The sequence below is a fragment of the Sciurus vulgaris genome, assembly GCF_902686455.1.
Source record: "Sciurus vulgaris genome assembly, chromosome: 2".
Classification (NCBI taxonomy): Eukaryota; Metazoa; Chordata; class Mammalia; order Rodentia; family Sciuridae; genus Sciurus; species Sciurus vulgaris.
In genome coordinates this window covers 49,366,117-49,388,565 of record NC_136462.1, presented here as the reverse complement: position 1 = coordinate 49,388,565, position 22,449 = coordinate 49,366,117, and the positions used below count along the sequence as shown (strand labels likewise).

The window sequence follows — 22,449 nt, the reverse complement described above, 5'->3', positions numbered from 1 at the left end:
TACTCACCAGAATAGTTGATCCCACTGCCTGCAGTAAATGGAATAATAGAAGTATTTTAAACTTTACCATACATTTGAAGTTTACTCAAGATTCAGACACACAACGAAAACACAGCAATCTCTGCTACTATATTTTTAACTATTGCAAACATATCCAAATAAAAATAAGGAAAAATAAGGGGCGGACTGTTTCAAATTAGCAATTGGTATGTTATTCACTGGAGAGATAGGTAAGAGATACACAAAGGTAGTTACAGGTTTTTAACTTTAGAAAAGAAGCAACATTAACAAAACTGCCTTTTTGATATAGTAAGGATTTTTTCTGCTAAAAAATTGCCAGAAAAGGGGCTGGGGAGTTAGCTCAGTCGGTAGAGTGCTTGCCTTGTAAGCACAAGGCCCTGGGTTCGATCCCCAGCACCCCCAACCCCCCCCCCCCAAAAAAAAAAAAACTGCCAGAAAAGACTAATTTAGGGAGTACAATACACATATACATTTGTAATAAATGGTGTTAGTATCATGCAGTGAAACATACATATTTAGTAAAATAAATATTGAGACAGCTCAGAAATTTGTAGCAGTTTTTCATTTTAGAATAGTTATCAAACATTTTTAAGGCTGGGGATTGTAGCTCAGTGGTACAGTGCTTGCCTACTATGCTGAGGCCCTAGGTTTGATCCCCAGAACCACAAAAAACAAAACAAACAAATGAACAAAATTTTATAAATTCTAATCCTTCTGAATTACTACTACTAAATTTATGAACTACTCTAAACTTTATCAATAATTTCCTCAGTTTACAGAATGAATTAAATGTATTAACTGGTCTTACCATCTTTTCCATCTAAGGATTTTGACACTTCAAGATCAAAATTTTCCTGCATCTGCTGACCCCTAAAACATCTGAGATGTTCTTGCTCAATTAAATTACTTTCTTCTTCTTCTAGAGGCTGCCAAGTACCATCAATGAACCACTGTCCACGCATTACTGGTATTTTATCAGCCTCTGAAAAGAAAAAATCATAACATTATACAATGTAGAATCCAACCTCTTAAAACAAGACACAATAATTACAATCTTACATACTGCTGCTACTGTCACAAAAATAGGTTTTCACGAACCAGTAAAATCGTTTGAAGTTTTAAAATCCGGATTTCAAGCCAGGGCATATCAGCATAAGTTTTACTTCAATATTACACATAAAAATTACTTCAGCAGTAAAAAGATAAACAACTATTTATATAATTGAGGACCTCTGTAACTATAATTATGAGGCTAAGGGATTAAGAAGTTTCATGCAAGGCTTTACTGATAGTACCAAAGACTTAGAAAATATTGAGATTAAAATCCCAGAACTAGTGTTTAGAAATATTGTGTTTGGCAATAGTGTAATACACATTTTAGGGATCCCCTGAAGGTTATAGCATACAGAGATAAATGAAATTCTTAATTTTAATAGATTCCTCATCTATTTTAGAAAAAACATTAAGAACAATTTTCTTGAATAACTTTTCTCCAATTAAACAGTGTTTCCAAAAGCCTGGACTTTCATTTACTTAAAATAAACTATCACTGTCACTATCACTATCTTGAATCCTTAAAGTTTTTAAAAATAAAGCAAAAATAAACCAGAATAGAGGTTTCAAGATGGCGGCCTAGAGGGTGGCTGCATTTCATGTTGCTCCAGGACTCAGGATTCAAAAGAGGAGATATTGAGACACTTGGGACCAACTCAAAGCAGCCGGGTGAGTCTCTCCCATTGGGGAGGCGTCCCGGATGGGACAGTGGTCCCAGAACGCAGGAAACTTTGTGAAGTAGAGCTGCCGGTGAGACGCCCCTCCCCCCGCTGGAGCAGTGAACTTGGACAACTAGGAGCGCCGAAAAGGAGGCCGCCCGGCACAGCGCTGGGACTCGGAGCAACCACTGGGGCTCCGGCGGCTGCCCAGGGGAGGAGTGGCGAGGAGAGCTGTGTGGACTCAGGACACCGGGGCCTGCCCTGAGGAGGAGGAGGAGGAGGAGCGTGGCCACTTGGATTCGGAGTGACTGCACCAGAGCTACAGGCGGTTGCCAGAAGAGAAGCTCCGCGGCGAGCTGTTTGGACTCAGAACGACGCTTCTGAACCCCGGGGCCTGCCCTGAGGACGAGGAGGAGGAAGAGGAACGCGGCCGCTTGGATTCGGGGTGACTACACCAGAGCTTCAGGCGGTTGCCAGAGGAGAGGCTGCGTGGCGAGCTGTTTGGACTCAGACCACTTCTGAACCCCGGGGCCTGCCCGGAGGAGGAGGAGAAGCGCGGCGGGTCGTTTGGACTCGCAGTAACTGCATTAGCGCTCCAGGCGGCTGCTCAGAGGAGAAGGTGAGTGGTGAGTTGTTTGGACTTAAAGGGACAGCGCCTGAACACAGGGGGGCTGCCTGGAGAGGAAGCGTGGTGGGTCGCTTGGTCTTGAGTGGCCGCACCAAGAGCTCCGGGCGGTTGCCCATAGGACCCGTGCAGCGGGTCACGTGGATTCAGAGCCACTCAGAGCGACCACTCCTGAACACTCGGGGGGTTATCTGGAGGAGGAGGAGGAACGGGGAGGGTCACTTCGACTCGGAGTGATTGATTGCCCAGGGCTACGGGTGGTTGGTGGGAGGTGGAGGCACGCAGTGAGTTTCTTGGACTCCTAGTGACCGCACCGGAATACTGGGCAGCTGTCTGGAGGAAGAGGCGTGTGGCGGGTCTCTGGGACTCAGAGAGATTGTACGGGGCCCCAGGTGGCTGCTCAGAGGAGGGGCCGCATAGCCAGGCAATTAGGGGCAGAGCAGGGTCCCAGGATCTAGGAGGCTTCTGGGTGGAAGAGCCGCACAGAGACAGGCTTAGGGCGGAGCAAAGGTTCCAGGCCTGCGGGCATATTCTCTGAGGAGGGGCAGCCTAAGGAGATTCATCTGCGAAGGGTGAGGCTCCCAGGCCCAGGAGGTAGGGCCGGGCCCCTGAGAACTTTGCAGAGGAAGGCAGCCCAGCCCAGGCGGTAGCTGTAATTGAGGGGAACCTCTAGGAGGGTACTGACCAGCGAGACCTCCCCACCGGGTGAGTCTTCCCTGCTGGGTGAGGTTTCCCCACAAGGACGGTAAAACTAGAGACTCAGGCCCAAACAGGCCTTGCCTCAGCCCGCAGCCTAGGTTCCCTTTGGATGACCATTGGTCAACAAGTGGAGGCACCTCTGCCCACTAGCAGGGATTATACCCCTCCTGAAGGCCACCACTCCTAGAGAGGCAGCTTCCTTGTGGAGCTCCGCATTATCAATTTCCTCCAAGACTTCAGCCTACTAAAGGCCAAGGGGGGATATATATAGAAATCTTCAGGGACATTGTAAGTCAATAGAGGAAATCTGCAATATCTCAGCGGTCAACTGATACCTGAACAATATGAGAAAACAAGGAAAGAAAATGCTGCAAACAAATCTAGATGTTACATCAATAAAACCCAATGACAGCATGGCAGAAGAAATGACAGAAAAGGAGTTCAGAATGTACATAATTAAAATGATCAGAGAAGCAAACGATGAGATGAAAGAGCAAATGCAAGCATTGAATGATCGCACCAATCGACAGTTAAAAGAGCAAATACAGGAAGCAAAAGATCATTTCAATAAAGAGTTAGAGATATTGAAAAAAAAACCAAACAGAAATCCTTGACATGAAAGAAACAATAAACCAAATTAAGAACTCCATAGAAAGCATATCCAATAGGATAGAACACCTGGAAGACAGAACCTCAGACATTGAAGACAAAATATTTAACCTTGAAAACAAAGTTGAACAAACAGAGAAGATGGTAAGAAATCATGAACAGAATCTACAAGAACTATGGGATATCATGAAAAGGCCAAATTTAAGAATTATTGGGATTGAGGAAGGCCTAGAGAAACAAGCCAAAGGAATGAACAATTTATTCAATGAAATAATATCAGAAAATTTCCCAAATCTGAAGAATGAAATGGAAAATCAAGTTCAAGAGGCTTATAGGACTCCAAATACACAAAATTACAACAGACCCACACCAAGGCACATTATAATGAAAATACCTAACATACAAAATAAAGACAGAATTTTAAAAGCTGTGAGAGAAAAGAACCAAATTACATTCAGGGGGAAACCAATACGGATATCAGCAGACTTTTCAATCCAGACCCTAAAAGCTAGAAGGGCCTGGAACAACATTTTTCAAGCCCTGAAAGAAAATGGATGCCAACCAAGAATCTTATACCCAGCAAAACTTACCTTCAAATTTGACGATGAAATAAAATCCTTCCATGATAAACAAAAGCTAAAAGAATTTACAAAAAGAAAGCCAGCATTACAAAACATTCTCAGCAAAATATTCCATGAGGAAGAGATGAAAAACAAAGCAGCAAATCAGCAAAGGGAGGAATTATCCTAAAGGAATTGTCAAAGAAAGGAGGAAACAAGTTGTGTCAAAAAATAAATAAATAAAATTTAAAAAATGAACCAAATGACCGGGAAACCAAATCATATCTCTATAATAACCCTGAATGTTAATGGCCTGAATTCATCAATCAAAAGACATAGACTGGCAGATTGGATTAAAAAGAAAGATCCAACAATATGTTGCCTGCAAGAGACTCACCTCATAGAAAAAGATACCCATAGACTAAAGGTGAAAGGATGGGGAAAAACATACCATGCGCATGGACTCAGCAAAAAAGCTGGAGTATCCATCCTCATTTCCGATAGTGTGGACTTCAAGCCAAAGTTAGTCAGAAGGGATAAAGAAGGTCATTTCATACTGCTTAAGGGAAGCATAAATCAGCAAGATATAACAATCATAAACATCTATGCCCCAAACAGTGGCTCATCCATGTATGTCAAACAAATCCTTCTCAATTTCAGAAACCAAATAGACCATAACACAATAATACTAGGTGATTTTAACACGCCTCTCTCATCACTGGACAGATCTTCCAGACAAAAATTGAACAAAGAAACCATAGATCTCAATAACAGAATCAATAATTTAGACTTAACGGACATTTATAGAATATACCATCCAACCAAGAGCGAATACACTTTCTTCTCAGCAGCACATGGATCCTTCTCTAAAATAGACCATATATTATGCCACAAAGCTAATGTTAGCAAATACAAGAAGATAGAGACACTAGCATGTATTCTATCAGATCATAATGGATTGAAGTTAGAAATAAATGAAAGAGTAAAACACAGAAACTATTCCAACATCTGGAGATTAAACAATATGCTATTATATGATGAATGGATAACAGAAGATATTAGGAAGGAAATTAAAAAATTCTTAGAGGTAAATGAGAACAAAGAAACATCATATCAAAATCTCTGGGACACTATGAAAGCAGTACTTAGAGGGAAATTTATTTCATGGAGCGCATTTAATAAAAGAAGTAAAACTCAACAAATAAACGACCTAACGCTACAGCTCAAAGCCCTAGAAAAAGAAGAACAGACCAACACCAAAAGTAGTAGAAGACAGGAAATAGTTAAACTCAGAGCTGAAATCAATGAAATTGAAACAAAAGAAACAATACAAAAAATTGACAAAATAAATAGTTGGTTCTTCGAAAAAATACACAAAATTGATAAACCTTTAGCCACACTAACAAAGAGAAGACGAGAGAAAACCCAAATCACTAAAATTCGGAATGAACAAGGAAATATCACAACAGACAGGATGGAAATACAAAACATAATTAGAAGCTATTTTGAAAATCTATACTCCAACAAAATAGAAAATTTCGAAGACATCAACAGGTTTCTAGAGACATATGAATTGCCTAAACTGAATGAGGAGGACATAAACAATTTAAATAGACCAATTTCAAGTACTGAAATAGAAGAAGTCATCAAAAGCCTTCCAACAAAGAAAAGTCCGGGACCAGATGGGTTCTCAGCCGAGTTCTACAAAACCTTTAAAGAAGAGCTCATTCCAATACTTCTCAAAGTATTCCATAAAATAGAAGAGGAGGGAACCCTCCCAAACTCATTCTATGAAGCCAATATCACACTGATACCTAAACCAGACAGAGACTCATCAAGGAAAGAAAATTTCAGACCAATATCCTTAATGAACATCGACGCAAAAATTCTCAACAAAATTTTAGCAAATCGCATACAAAAACATATTAAAAAGATAGTGCACCATGATCAAGTGGGCTTCATCCCAGGTATGCAAGGTTGGTTCAACATCAGGAAATCAATAAACGTAATTCACCATATAAATAGACTTAAAGTCAAGAATCACATGATTATTTCAATAGATGCAGAAAAAGCATTTGATAAAATACAGCACCCCTTCATGCTCAAAACACTAGAAAAAATAGGCATAGTGGGAACATTCCTTAACATTGTAAAGGCCATTTATGCTAAGCCCATGGCTAATATCATTCTAAATGGTGAAAAACTGAAAGCATTCCCCCTAAAAACTGGAACAAGGCAGGGATGCCCTCTTTCACCACTTTTATTCAACATCGTTCTTGAGACTCTGGCCAGAGCAATTAGACAAACCAAAGAAATTAAAGGGATACGAATTGGAAAAGAAGAACTCAAACTATCCCTGTTCGCTGATGACATGATTATATATTTAGAGGAACCTGGAAATTCCACCAGAAAACTCTTAGAACTCATAAGTGAATTCAGTAACGTAGCAGGTTACAAGATCAATGCCCATAAATCCAACGCATTTTTATACATAAGTGATGAATCTTCGGAAAGAGAAATTAGGAAAACTACCCCATTCACTATAGCCTCGAAAAAAATAAAATACTTGGGAATCAATCTCACAAAAGAGGTGAAAGACCTCTACAATGAGAACTATACAACACTAAAGAAAGAAATTAAAGAACACCTTAGAAGATGGAAAGATCTTCCATGTTCTTGGATAGGAAGAATTAATATTGTCAAAATGGCCATACTACCTAAAGTGCTATACAAATTCAATGCAATTCCAATTAAAATCCCAATGACGTACCTTACAGAAATAGAGCAAGCAATCATGAAATTCATCTGGAAGAATAAGAAACCCAGAATAGCTAAAGCAATCCTTAGCAGGAAGAGTGAAACAGGGGGTATTGCAATACCAGATCTTCAACTCTACTACAAAGCAATAGTAACAAAAACGGCATGGTATTGGTACCAAAATAGAAAGGTAGATCAATGGTACAGAATAGAGGACACGGACACAAACCCAAATAAATACAATTTTCTCATACTAGACAAAGGGGCCAAAAATATGCAATGGAGAAAAGATAGCCTCTTCAACAAATGGTGCTGGGAGAATTGGAAATCCATATGCAACAGAATGAAACTAAACCCATATCTCTCACCATGCACGAAACTAAACTCAAAATGGATTAAGGACCTCGGAATCAGACCAGAGACCCTGCATCTTATAGAAGAAAAAGTAGGTCCAAATCTTCACCTTGTTGGTCTAGGATCAGACTTCCTTAACAGGACTCCCATAGCACAAGAAATAAAAGCTAGAATCAACCACTGGGATAGATTCAAACTAAAAAGCTTTCTCTCAGCAAAGGAAACTATCAGCAATGCGAAGAAAGAGCCTACAGAGTGGGAGAATATCTTTGCCAATCATACTTCAGATAGAGCGCTAATCTCCAGAATCTATAAAGAACTCAAAAAACTCTACACGAAGAATACAAATAACCCAATCAACAAATGGGCTAAGGAAATGAATAGACACTTCACAGAAGAAGATCTACAGGCAATCAACAAACATATGGAAAAATGTTCAACATCTCTAGTAATAAGAGAAATGCAAATCAAAACTACCCTAAGATTCCATCTCACCCCAATTAGAATGGCGATTATCAAGAATACGAGCAACAACAGGTGTTGGCGAGGATGTGGGGAGAAAGGTACACTCTTACATTGCTGGTGGGGCTGCAAATTAGTGCAGCCACTCTGGAAAGCAGTGTGGAGATTCCTTAGAAAACTCGGAATGGACCCTCCATTTGACCCAGCTATCCCACTCCTTGGCCTATACCCAAAGGACTTAAAATCAGCATACTACAGAGACACAGCCACATCAATGTTCATAGCTGCTCAATTCACAATAGCCAGACTGTGGAACCAACCTAGATGCCCTTCAATTGATGAGTGGATAAAGAAACGGTGGTATATATATACAATGGAATATTACTCAGCCATAAAGAATGATAAAATTATGGCATTTGCAGGCAAATGGATGAAATTGGAGAATATCATGCTAAGTGAGATAAGCCAATCTCAAAAAGCCAAGGGACGAATGATATCGCTAATAAGTGGAGGATGACACATAATGGGGGGGAGGGAAGGGTTAGTGTTAGGGTTAGAGTTAGGGTTAGGGAGGGGGGCAAGTATGGAGGAAGGAAGGACTGTATAGAGGGTAAAGAGGGGTGGGAGGGGTGGGGGGAAGGGAAAAAATAACAGAATGAATCAAACAACATTACTCTATGTAAATTTATGATTACACAAATGGTATGCCTTTGTGCCATGTACAAACAGAGAAACAACATGTATCCCATTTGTTTACAATAAAAAAAAAAAAAAAGAAAGAAAAAAAAAAAAACCAGAATAAAAATAACAAAACTCTAAGAGTAAAAAGACAAATGAAAAGAACTGTGTAGGGAGCTGGTGATTTAACCGTATAAAGAGAAATCATTTCAACTGGATTTAAAACTACATTTAAATCTGTACATATATATTAGGAAATATCCTAAGTACATATAGAACATCTAATATTAGCTTAAGCTCTCTGCACTAGACACACTTTTAATAATAAAATAATAAAATCAGTACTGCTAATTTTAAAACATAGGTTAAGGTATTGATCTGTTAAAATCATTAGGAAACTAGAATTTTAGCACAAGAGTGATACAAATATAAAAATCAAAGAAAATCTTATAATCACAAATCTCAATTATAAATGTCAGCATGAAAGATGCATTTAAAAAATGATGGTTAAGCTAGAAAAGGTCTACAAATAAGATGGAGTATGTATAAATGAGCACCCCTAATATAAAGATATCCAAATATTTCTCACAGAGAATCCAAGTCTCCTTAATAAAATGGCTAATTCCAGGAAATGAACAAGGTGATTTGAAGAAACATCTTGTCTTACTAGACTTGAACTATGATGTTAAAATTTCTTACTAGGTGTTTTTTTTTTTTTTTTTTTTTTTTGTGGTGCTGGGGATTGAACCCAGGGCCTTGTGCATGCGAGGTAGGCACTCTACCAACTGAGCTATATCCCCAGCCTCTTCCTAGGTTTTTCTGTTGCTTCTTGCATTCTCCAATATTCTGCTATAGTAATTCTGCTATGTGGTGGTGTTTGTTGATTTTTAGTGCATACACTAAAAAATATCGTAACTTCATTGTGGATTTTGACTTTTAACCTTGAGTGTACTCTGTCATGTTTTATGGTTCTTTAAAAACCTAGATTCTACTTTGTCTATCAAGATTACGACCTCTCATTTCTTATTTCCATTTGCCTGTGATACTGTTGCACATCTATGTATCTGTCTGTCTGTCTGTCTCTCTTTCTCTTTTTTGTGGTACTGGGAATTGAACCCAGTGGTACTCCATCAGTGAACTATACCCTCAGTTCTTTTTTATTTTGAGACAGAGTCTCACTAAGTTGCTGAGTCTAGTCTTGGAACTTGGGATTCTCCTGCCTTACTCTCTTGTCACTGGGATTACAGGTGTGCATTGCCATGCTCAGCTACATCTCTTTAAATCTTTTTTAAAATCACATTTTTAGACATGTCTTTTGTTTATAACGTCTAATTGGGTGTTGCTTTATGAACACATTTGAAAATCTTTTGACTAAACCCATTGATGTTTATTGATATGACTATTATATTTAAACTCAACTTTTCTTCTTTCATAATTGCCAGATTATTCATACTTCTTTTTTCTCTACATGGTATTTTTGTGTTTTTGTGCTTTCTTTTGGTCTTATAAAGATTTGAATTTTTGTTCTAGTGTTTACCTTTGTGTGTGTTAAATTACTTAACCTTTTATATGGTCTGTCCATTTAAATTATATACTATGATTCCTACTTACTCTCTATAAAATAGAGAATAATATTATTCTATTTTTATTTTCCCCTTTTCAGAACATATAACAATTACACTCATGTCCTCACCACTGTTTCAGTCTTGGATTTATATTGAAATATATTAAATTTTTACCAAGTAGCCCCTATACTCTTACATGTTCAAACTGTATTTGATAGTTGAAGGACAGTTTGAGTTGTAAAAAATGCTCTTCTACTGTAGCATTCTTCTGAATATTGTTCTTAAGGACTCTGATTTTTTTATTCCTTTATTAGCCTAACTTTCCTTTACTAGTAGTGTGATTTTATTTTCTCCTTGCATTATGATTTAATTAGTTCTGTTCTACTGACTTTTAGTCTTCAGGGACTAATTAAATTATAATCCAAGGAAATTATAAGTATTTGGGTCTTCTTTTGCCTGTACCTGTAGTTCAACTACTTTCTCTTCGAAAAAAAAATTTTTTTAAACTTCTATATCTCTTTTCATTCTCTTAGCTGCTTTCCTTCTTTTCATCAATAGTCCCAATTAGATTTTTACTGGAATTTATTCTCCCCTGGATATCTTGTTATTAATGTATTCTTCATTTGTAAAGTGGCTTTACTTTTGGGGTAAGGGGCTGTGTGCCGGGGACTGAAGCCAGGGCCTTGGACCTGACCTGCTAGGTAAGCGCTCTAGCACTTAGCTACAAACCCACACTCAGTTTTGCCTTTTTCTTCAATTTCTTTTGAATTTAATCAATCATGTCACATTTTTTTTCTGTTAGATTTTAAATTTTGCTTCTAAGTGGTGTTTTGTTTTGTTTTGAGTACGCCCATAAGTTAGCCTGAGAATATTTTATTAGGTTGAAACACTGACATATATTGTTTTGTGTGTGCTTTTCTGGGGAAGAATTTCTACTAGCTGAAACATTTTCATTCACATTTTTTCTGTATTTCTCTTAAAATAGCTTAGTATAGCATTTAATTCATTCCTATTCTTGGGCATTTTGTGGACAGAGTTCTCCATTTAAGAATCTTCACTTCTGCACATTGGAAAGGGGCTCCTTTAACAGATGATGTCATGGTGGAGTTGAGGAATGGACTGCTGGGCCTTGTTTCTCTTTCATTTCCTTTTGTCCTTATGTCCTTCTTTCCACTTACTACCATGCCACCGAGTGGCACCAGGCTTTTCTCTATCTCCTCTTCCAGGAGCACTGCTTCTCAGCTGCTGCTATTTCTGGTCCCTCTCACTTCCCTTTCCTCACACCTTCCCTCTAGCTAATTATAGGGTTTGTATTTTAGCAGTTACTGTTCGTATTCTCTCTCTGTGGTTTATGTTCACCTATCTCCCTCTCCTCTTCATTGCCTCTTAGGTCTCTCCTTGCCTGCTGTCCACACTCACAGGCTTGTAGCAGCAAAAGGAACTGTTGTTAATTTGACATTTGTTTACATAAAGGTAATTTGAAATTCCTGGTATCTATATCACAGTAATGTTGAAGGTAGGAGAGAGGGGTGTGTGTGTGGTCCTTTTTGGTCTTATGGTTCTTTCTAAGGGCAGTGGAGAGATTTATATTTGGATAACTGCTTGCATTATCTTTCAGACCAAGAAGGTCATCTTATTTATATCTTAATAATAATCTTAAATTATAGTTATTATTTCCCCAGTTTTACAAATGAACAAGCTGAGTCTTAGTGAAACTAAATCACTTGTCCAAAGGCACACAGCTGGTAATGTAAGAATCAAGATTATCAAGATTCCAGCCTAACCTTGACTCCTAACTTTATTAAAGTTATTTCTATACTACGTAACTTTTCAAACAGAAAATCATCTTTTTAGATTTCTCCTAGGAAATATAGTTTCTTTAGTTGTACTGAATCACAAACAAGCATGGAACACATTAGCGTCCTAAAAAAGACAAAACAGAACACAAATCTGTTCCTCCACCTGTATTCCCTATTTTAGTGAAGGGCACACTGACTACATTAAGGTGGTCAATCAAGGCAGAAAACTTAAAATCATCCTTAAATGCTTTTTACAACTGAACTGGATACTAAGCTCTGTTTACTGTATCTCCCAAATCACTCTCAAATTTATCCCTTACTCATTAGGCCACAGTCTAATCCAAGTTCACACTCCCACTTTCTACTTGTTTAATTTCAGAAGAAATTTTGTCATGTGTATGTCTTGAATTTCTGAATTAAATCACTTACAAAGGACGATGATTCCTTCTGTGAATAACAAGCCCTAGGACCTATCACATAGTCCTGTACTTTAGATAGCTCAGCTGCACTTCTTTTATGTGGGGAGAACTGTACCCATTTGTGTCTAAGACACTATTATTTTGGCCTTTTTATTATGTTTCACAGAACCTACTGCTAACTGATATACATTGCATGTATATAGTTTTTAAATTCAACGTCACTTTGTAGTTATAGATTAGCAAGACCTGGACATATCTGCTACTCAATGGACCATGTAGAAAGGGATCAGAGAACAATTTTGAATAGGATTAACAGATACAACAAATATATCTGAACTAGCTAACCAATTTTTTTTTTTTAAGTTTATAACAATACTCACTGAAAGTCAATTTAAACTTGATGTGAAGACTAGCATTTACAAAAAGCAATTATCAGGAAAAAAACTAAATCATTATTGCAATTCTAACTGGTGAAACATGATTAAGCAAAGGTCTTTATAATAATAAATAATAATAATAAAAAAAAGAACAAGAGTTGTCCTTTACTGGAAAATAATTCCAAGGTCCATTTTACACTATGAACATTTCATTTATGCAAATGCTTGAGTGGATTTCTTGGGCATGGGTGGGGAAAAGTTTGCAATAAAGATAAAGGTATAAAAAGGTTACATTCATACCAGTATTCAGCAGGAACAAATGTAAGATTTCTAAAGTTCTGTTTTTGAGAAATTTTTGTATCTACATTATTCTTTATAATGTATGATAAAAATAGAAAGGAAGACTGAAGGGCCTTTTTCCTTGAGCTTATCCATGCCCCTGGAGCGTTTCCCATTTAGGATTCAAGGCATGGCTAAAATTCACCTCTGCAGAAATTTATAAGAGAAATCTGACCACATTTGATTTAAGGAGGAAGGAAGTCACAGAGCAGAGAAAAACAGGAATGGTGAAGCACTGGTATTCAAGTGAAGAAGAAATCAACCAAGGATTAGATATAAGACAGGAGAATGGAGACATGAAGACAAGAAGGGAAGAAAAGAAAAGTAGAAAAAGAAGGAAAATACTGTTATTCATTTTTAAGATTTGTTGTAAACTTACTATCTGGGAACTGTGAATATGCTTCTTACAGAATTAATGCTATAAAAGGTGGTTCAGATTCCCACTCAGCCCCACAGAGGCCTTCTTAAGCCATTATATATTTCATGTATTAAAAAGCACTATTGCTACCAAGCCATCCTTCTCAATGTGTTCTTAAAGAAAAATGCATTCTACATTATAATTTAGGTCTCCAGGTATATATTCCCCCTCTAGGACAGAAACTATATCCCATCAAATTTTTGTTTTTTAACAGTAGCTGGGATTGGGTAGGTAATGGTGCTAATGACTTCCTTGGCACTATCGCAGAGGCACTGGGTTCTAAAAGGAAGCTGGTAACCTTGGGACTTGTGTACTGTAGACTTTGACTTTCCTACGTAGGTCATGCAAAAGTTGTTAAGCATTAGTAAAATCAGAGTAGGTAACTTGGTATTTTGGTAACTATCTTTAAACCTGGTTACAAAAACAAGTACATTAGACTTGTCAAACTAATTAATATGTAACATATACTGAGTTGGAGACTATCATGCTAAGTGAAATGAGCCCAAAAAACCAAAGGCTGAATGTTTTGTCTGATATGTGGATGCTCATTCACAATAAGAGGTGGGGGCTAGGGAAAAATAAAAGTACTTTGGGTTAGGCAGAGGGGAGTAAAGGGAGGGGAGGGGGTATGGGGGTAGGAAGGATAGTAGAATGAACTGGATGTTATTATCCTTTGTGCATATATGATTACATAACCAGTGTAATTCTACAACATGTACAACCAGAATAATGAGAAGTCATATTCCATTTATGTATGCTGTGTCAAAATGCATTCTGTCATGTATAAGTAATTAGAACAAATAAAAAAATATAAAAATTCCTTTTTATAGAATTACAAAATTTCAGTTATTCAACTGCAATTTCTTTGCTTGGTACCCCCATTAAAATCAGTGTCATACATTTCCAAACACATCTGATCTGCCCAAATTGAGTCAGGAAGATCTACAAAACATAAACAGACCAATATGAAATAACAAAACTGAAACAGCAATTAAAAGTCTTCCAAAAAAGAAAAGTCCAGGACCTTATGGATTCTCAGCTGAGTTCTACTAGACCTTTACAGAAGAACTAACACCAGCCATTCTTAAATTAGTCCACAAAATTAAAAGGGAACACTCCCAAATACTTTTTATGAAGCCAGTATAACCCTGATACCAAAACCAGACAAAGACACAAGGAAAGAAAACTATAGATCAATAGCCCTAATGAACATAGAAGCCAAAATCCTTAATAAAATATTAGCAAACCACATTCAAAAAACACATCAAAAAGATAATACACCATGATCAAGTGGGTTTCATTCCAGGATGCAAGGTTGGTTCAACATAGGCAAAGTAATACATGTAATTCATCAATGTAATTTATCACCTAACAGAATTAAGAACAAAAACCACATGGTCATCCCAATAGATGTAAAAAAGGCCTTTGATAAAATCAAACACCCACTCATGTTCAAAATTCTGCAGAAGCTAGACTTGGAAGGTACTTACCTCCATGTCATAAAGACCATTTATGACAAATACAAAGCTGATATCATACTAAATGGAGAAAAACAAAGTATTTCCTCCAAATTCAGGAAGAAGACAAGGCTGTCCACTCTCATTACAGTCCTCAAAACATCAGTCAGAATGATTAGACAAGAAAAGGAAATCGAAGGGATACAAATAGGAAAAGTTAGACTATATGTTTGCCAATGATATGATCCTATATCTAGAAGACCCAAAAAACTCCACCAGAAGACTTTCAGAGCTTATAAATGAATTTAGCAAAGTAGCAGGATACAAGATTGACACCCCAAATCAACTGCTTTCCTATACTTCAACAGATACAGCTGGGGAAAATTAAATACTTTGGAATTACTCTAACCAAAGAGGTAAAAGAGCTTTATGATGAAAATTACAGAACACTGAAGAAAGAAACTGAAAACCTTAGAAGATGCAAAGATATCCCATGTTCTTGAACAGGCAAAATTAATAGTCAAAATGGCCATACTAACAAGAGCAATATACAGATTCAATGAAATTCCCATCAAAATACCAATGACATTCTTCACAGAATTAGGAAAAACAATTCTTAAATTCCTTTGGAAGACTAAAAGACCCAGAATAGCTAAAACAATACTAGGGGGGGGGCGGGGGGAAGGCAAAGCAAAGCAGGAGGCATCACAATACCTGATCTGAAATTATACTAGAGAATTGTAGTAACAAAACCAGCATGGTATTGGCATCAAAATAGATAAGACCACCAAAGGAATAGAATACAAGAAACAGAGACAAATCCATGTACCTACAGTCATCTGATATTTGACAAAGGTGCCAAAAATATATTCTGGATAAAAGACAGCTTTTTTTAACAAATGGTGCTGGGAAACTGAATAGCTATGTGTAGAAAAATGAAATTAGACCCCCTATCATTCACCCTGCACAAAATTCAAATCAAAATAGAGCAAAGACTTAGAAATTAGACTATAAACTTTACAACTGCTAAAAGAAACATAGGGTCAACACTCCATCATATATATGCTGGCACCAGCTTCCTTAATAAGACCCCCAAAGTGTAAGAAATAAAACCAAGAATCAATAAGTGGGATGCCATCTAACTAAAATGCTGCTATGCAACAAAGGAAACAAGAGCTTGATTAGCAAATCTACAGAAAGGGAGAAAATCTTGGCCAGTTTCCCCTCTGATAAGGGAATAATATACAGAATATATAAAGAACAAAAAAAACTTAACCCCTCCCCCCAAAAAACTCAAAACCTACAAATAAGCCAATCAATAAATGGGCAAAAGAATGAAACAAACTTCTCAGAAGATGAAATACAAATGGTCAAAAACTAGATGGAAAAATGTTCAACATCTCTAGCAATCAGGCAAATGCAAATCAAAACTACACTAAGATTTCATCTCACTCCAATCAGAATGGCAATGATCAAGAATACAAACAACAACAAATGCTGGTGAGGTTGTGGTGAAAAAGGTACATTTGGGTACATTGTTGGTGGGACTGCAGACTAGTACAACCACTCTGGAAAGCAGTATGTAGATTCCTCAAAAAACTAGAGATGGATCCACCATATGACCCAGCTGTCTCACTCCTTGGTAGTTTCAAATTGGCATACTGTATTGATATAGCCACCTCAATGTTTAGAGCAGCACACAATTCACAATAGCTAAATTATGGAATCAACCCAGATGTCCATCAATAGATGAAGAGATTAAGAAATGATCTCTCTCTCTCTTTCTCACTCTCTCTCTCTCACACACACACACACACACACACACACATATAATGGAGTTCAACTCAGTCACAAAAAAGAACAAAATTATGGCATTTGTCAGTAAATGGATGGAAATTGAGATGATCATGCTAAATGTAAATTAGCCAAACTCAGAAACTCAAAAGTCAAATGCTTTCTCTCATATGTGGAAGTTAGAGTAAAATAAAAAAGGGGGAGGGAAGGATAAGACAACATAGTGATCCAATCAGATACGAATTAATAGAGGAGCGAAAGGAAGTCTAGTAGAATAGAGGAAGGAGAATGGGAGAGGTGAGGGAGGACGGGAAAGAAAAGGGAGGGAAAAGAGGGGACTGTGTACTGAAATTGATTTCCATGCCTGTATCAGTTTGTCCAGATGAATGCAACGACTATGTATAACTAAAAAGCTCTATTAATTTAAAAAAATTAGTGTCATACAATATACTTTGGTTATTGAAATGTAATATTCTGAATAATTAAGATGTCATCAAAACTAACCCAGAAAGTATGGAAAACTCTGTAAAGTACTTACCATTTCCCTTAGTAAACTGAATATGCTAAATGGATTTGTACATTTTCTAGTGAACACCTTTATTATGAATAGGAGACTTGTGGAAGCTATGGATACTGCAGCAAGAGCACAGAGTTAACAGCTTTTGACCACAGAAGATACATCAAACACTGTCTAAGTTGCCACTGTCACCTTTCTTCACTGGTATTCTGTATCACTCTCAGATGAGTTAGCAAGTTATTCAGGTTAGTTTAACTTGAATGGAGTTTTGTAATATTAATTACTATATCAAAGTCTTTCAAGCAGTTCTTTTCTCAAGTGATTTTCTTACCAAAAATAAAATCATATTCTTTTTGCATACTCTCAATGTTCATGCTATCCAACATATTTCTCTATTATTCTACATTACTAATATAATTTACCAATCTGTTCACCAAAACATCTAATCCTACTTGCATTAATACATGGAATAATCATTATAGCATCTACCATTTATACGTATGCAAATTGTTGAGCCTACAATTTTTTTGTTATCACAATCATGGCAGACCTTCTTCACACCTATCACTAAGCCCTACCTGACTTTTTTTTTGGATACCAGGGATTGAACTCAGGGACAGCTGACCACTGAGCCACATCCCCAGTCCTATTTTGTATTTTATTTAGAGACAGGGTCTCACTGAGCTGCTTAGTGCCTTGCTTTTGCTGAGGCTGGTTCTGATCTCTTGATCTTCCTGCCTCAGGCTTCCAAGCTGCTGGGATTATAGGCGTGTACTACTGCACGCGGCCCTGCTTGACTTTCAGCAGAATTGTTTGCATGTTATTCATAGTACTGAAAATACTAGAGTGTGTGAATATAAAGAAGATGAACTAAAGTCACTAGACGAAAGAAGTATATATAAATTTAAACATGATTATAAAAAATGAACAAAATGCCTATAGTAATTCTGTTCTCCTTAAAAAGAAAACAACCTTCTATAAATAAAACAAAAATATAAGCAACTTGATTTTAAAATATGGGCAAAGGATATTATTTCTGTTACCAAGCCATAGCCTCTCAGCTCCAAATCCACCCTTCCTCGCATGCTCTAAGGCAAAGATGAACTCTTAATTTTTCCCTTGTCATCTGGTCCAATGCTGGGCTTAGCCAGTAGGTGACACTGGAAGGATGCTGAAAGAGGAAGAATGTCTCCTCTTGGTTGCAGTGTGCTCACCTTGTTGGATGCTTTCAGGATGCACATTTCAATTTTCAGCACAGCTCTGGTGCTGAGATGTGGCACCTTCTCACGTGCAGTCTCTCCTGACACCATAATTCCCCAGTGAATTTTGTAGTGAAATATCACCTGCTTGCTAGGCACCTCCCCCTTACAATGCCCTTCTGGCACACCCTTAGGCAGTCTGCTATGATTTCCAAGGCAAGATGACTTCTTGCGAAGGCCTCCTCTAGCACTAACAGAGCAGATTTCCAGCAATCTCAGTGGGACAGCCCTCCAGTGACCACTAATACTCTAACTAGTAAGAATCTTAAGTGGAAAAGGAATACTTCCTTGAGCTCTCTCAGTCTCAGGGGTGGTGGCTGCTACCTGTATCTGCTATTTCCATATTCTTTATACAGTTTTTTTTTTGCCCCATTACTTTATTCCTCTGTTAACATCTTTATTTTACACTTCCTCTGTTAGAAATGGATAAGTGTTTTCTGACTCCTTACTGAACTTCAACTGATGCAAGATAAGTAATAAACCTATAATATAAAATATGCTCAGACTCACTGGTAAGAGAGAAATGGAATTTGAAACACTTCCTTTCTTCAGTACGTAATCTAGATAAATTCTAGCATAGGTGCCCAAGAAGAGATATAAAAATGTTTATTATGACAATGTTTATAATAGCAAAAAATTCCAAAGAAGTAAAATGTGCAAAAAGGAAAATAAAACTGTGATATATTTATGCAATGGAAGAGTACTAGGCATAATAAAAACAAATATCTGGAGTTAGATGTGTCAGCATGGATAAATCTCAAAAACTTATCACAGAACCAAAAAGCAAGTTACAGAAGGATACCCCAGCAGTATGGCACCGTATATATAAAGTTAAAACAAGCAAAAAGTGCCAGTGGGAATAGTAGTAAGGGTGGTAGTTACATCTGTATTAAAGAATAGGGAATGGGAAGGTTCACAGAGGAGATTTTGATTATATTTGTAAATCTTAATATTCAAGACAGCTGAAGGATTACTGATTATTGGTTATGTTGTTCTTTTCATATGTCTGAAATATATCTTCATAAAATAAGTAATTAAAATAATAAACTGATAGTACTTAGGTGACTAAGATAAAAATATATTAAGGAGAGAATTAATAATTATTTAATTGGTAAATGAAATGAAAGGAAGTAAATTAGAAACTAAATATCAAAATATTCCCTTACATTGAAATACCTGAATACTTACTTGCTCACTCACTAGACAGACTCTATAACCTGGGGAAACAATTCAGGCAAAAATAACCAAGTAGTTACTATCCTAACCATTATTTAGCTTGGCTACAATATAGTAACTGTAAAGTTGAGTTAGAGTTAGCAATTATATAAAATTCTATTTTATGAAATAAATACTTCTTAAAATATACCTTGGGTCATATCTAAAAGTAACAATCACACTAAGAATACTAAGGCATGTCTAGGTTAAAGACAATATCTCCATTGACCAACTTCAAACACATTTCACAGAGGTAAAAAATTCTGAACAATAAAATTAAACCTCAAACACTGAGTCTTTTAAGAAATACAGCTGGAGTTGTAGCTCAGTGGCAGAGCACTTGCCTAGCATGTGTGAGGCACTGGGTTCAATTCTCAGCACCACACACAAATAAATAAAATAAAGGCCCATCGACACCTAAAAATATATATATATCAAAAAAATTAAAAAAGGAAATATAGCTATAAGGGTTTTTAAACCTACATGTATTTTCTTCAATAGTGTAACTGTAAAATTAATTAATTGGTTTACTATGTATGTAATAGTTTGCTAGGGCTTTCATAACAAAATGCTACTGACTGGGGGTGGTTTACACAAAAGAAATTTATTTTCTCATAATTGGCATTTAGAAGTTCAAGGTCAAGGTGTTGGTAGGTTTAATTTCTCATGAGACCTCTCTCCGAATAGATGGTCACCATCTCCCTGTATCCATCCTCTCATGGTTTTTCCTTTGGGTATCCAAATTTCCTCCCCTTACCAGCATATCAGTCCAGACTGCATTAGGGTAGATCAGGGTCCATCCTAACAGCCTCATTTTAACCTCATCACCTTTTTATAGTCCTATCTACAATTATAGTCATACTCTGAGGTACTGATGATTAGGGTTCCAATATACAAATCTTGGGGGTACACAATTCAACCCACAGTGATTCTCAACAGTTTTTATTACATGATCCTTTCAGTCATTCACATTACATTTTCATTCTTTTCTCAGATTTTAATCCATAAAAGGCAGATTTTAAATGTTTTTTTTAGCAACCCCATTTCAATTTGAGAACAAACCTTAAATCATAGGTCATTTGGTGAATCTAAGTCATGTAGAATTTTATAGACTTAGGGGAAATTTTCTCTCTAGGTACTCGACTAAGTAAAACAAAACAAAACAAAACAAAACAAAACAAACAAAACAAACAACAAAAACCAAAAATTGACAGAATCTGCATAGATATGGGACAGAAGCCTCTGCCAAAATACAATATTAAAATAGACATTTAAATTTTCAGTACTAATTTTAGCTTAGTGGAGATCATCAATTCTATGCTGACTATAAACATTCCATCTACAATACTGACCAAAATAAAAAGAATATGTATTAACATAACTGAAACTTTTAAAATCAACAGTGTTATTCAAACTTGTCTGCTCTTTCTACTCAACATGTTTCCCATAGTTTTAACCCATGATTTCCAAACCTGGCTGAGTATCAATACCATCATACACACTGAGGAATTGAAAGATTTTCCTGATTCCTTCCTATAGAACTTAATAAATGAGTTTCTGGAGACAGGATAAAGTAATAAGTATTTTTTTCTTGGTATGAGGGACTGAACCCAAGGCCCTGAGCATGCTAGGCAATCTACCAGTGAGCTTCACCCCCAGCATTTATAAAAATTTTATTTTGAGACAAGGTTTCATTAAATTGCCCAGGCTGGCTTCAAAGTTGTGATTCTCTTGCTCAATCTCCTGATTTCACTGGGATTATGGGCATGCCCAAAAGACACATATATTTTTAAAGAAATTCTTCAGGTTATGTATTATAAAGCACTCAAAAGTGACCAATGGTTCCTAACCAGTTTAAATCAGTTACTTCCAAATTTGATCATTCAAAGGTAAAAGCTAAAAATATTTTGAACATGTTCTCATGTATACATAAACTATACATGCATTATTACTCTTCTAATATGTTTTATTCATTCTAAGGCACCCAAAAATAGAAACGTTAAAAGCATGAAACAAAGTAAATACAAGTTCAAATACTTCCATTATATCACCCCCAAATGCACTGCTTTGCATAACCCATTTTAGAGCACTGGTCTAAATAACTGAGAATTTGGTATCTTGAATTTCAGCACTGTTTTTTCAGCTCCAAACCTATGTACCCGACTGCCCACTGGACACTTATACCTGGTTGTGCAGCAGCTACCTTAGATGTGGTATGTCAAAATTAACTTTTAGCTTCCCTCTGCCACCCCAAAGAGGATCTGGGTAGAAAATTGGTTCTCCCACAACCAACCAAGTAAAAAACAGAGATAAACTGGACCACACATTCTCTCACTTGCAATGCACTGATATTGTGCATTCTATCACCTTGACATCTTCCATCCCTCCAATAACCAGAGTGCCATCCCAAAACCTCCATGGCTCACTTAGAAAATCATACTACCTACCCAGTGAGTCTCCTCATTGTAAGCTTACTTTTCCAACTTTCTGTGTATCTTCTATGCTGCTGCCAACTTAGTAATCTAAACATGCAAATCTGATGAAGTTACTTTCCCATTTCATATCTACCAATGTTTCATTCTCACAGGATAAAATTCCAGTCTCTATCTATCTAGTTTTCTTCTTCTATCCTTCTCTATCTTACTCCTAATGCGCTTCCAAACAGAACTTCTGAATGCACTGGCCTCTTTCAGGACTTCATGCTTTTACACCTACCATTCCCTCAGTCTATGTAACGCCCTTCTTTAAGACTCATGTCAAGCATAATTTTCTCTTAAGAGCTTTTCATTTGAGGTAGAGGTGATCACTTCCAC

At 36.9% G+C, this 22,449-nt stretch overlaps 1 protein-coding gene across 8 annotated transcripts in view; it reads right to left on the bottom strand.

Moving 5' to 3' along the window:
• The window catches only part of DDHD1 (DDHD domain containing 1), an 87,991-nt gene that overhangs the window by 52,517 nt on the left and 13,025 nt on the right, over positions 1–22,449 (bottom strand). For 5 of the 8 annotated variants that reach the window (XM_079120930.1, XM_079120934.1, XM_079120935.1 and 2 more), the window contains exons 2-3: positions 830–1,003; positions 8–28 (exon numbers count right to left, since the gene is read on the bottom strand). In XM_079120930.1, coding sequence (XP_078977056.1) covers positions 8–28; positions 830–1,003 — 195 coding nt within the window. The remainder of the gene's footprint in view (positions 1–7; positions 29–829; positions 1,004–22,449) is intronic. The other 3 variants (XM_079120933.1, XM_079120936.1, XM_079120938.1) reach the window with 1 other exon arrangement.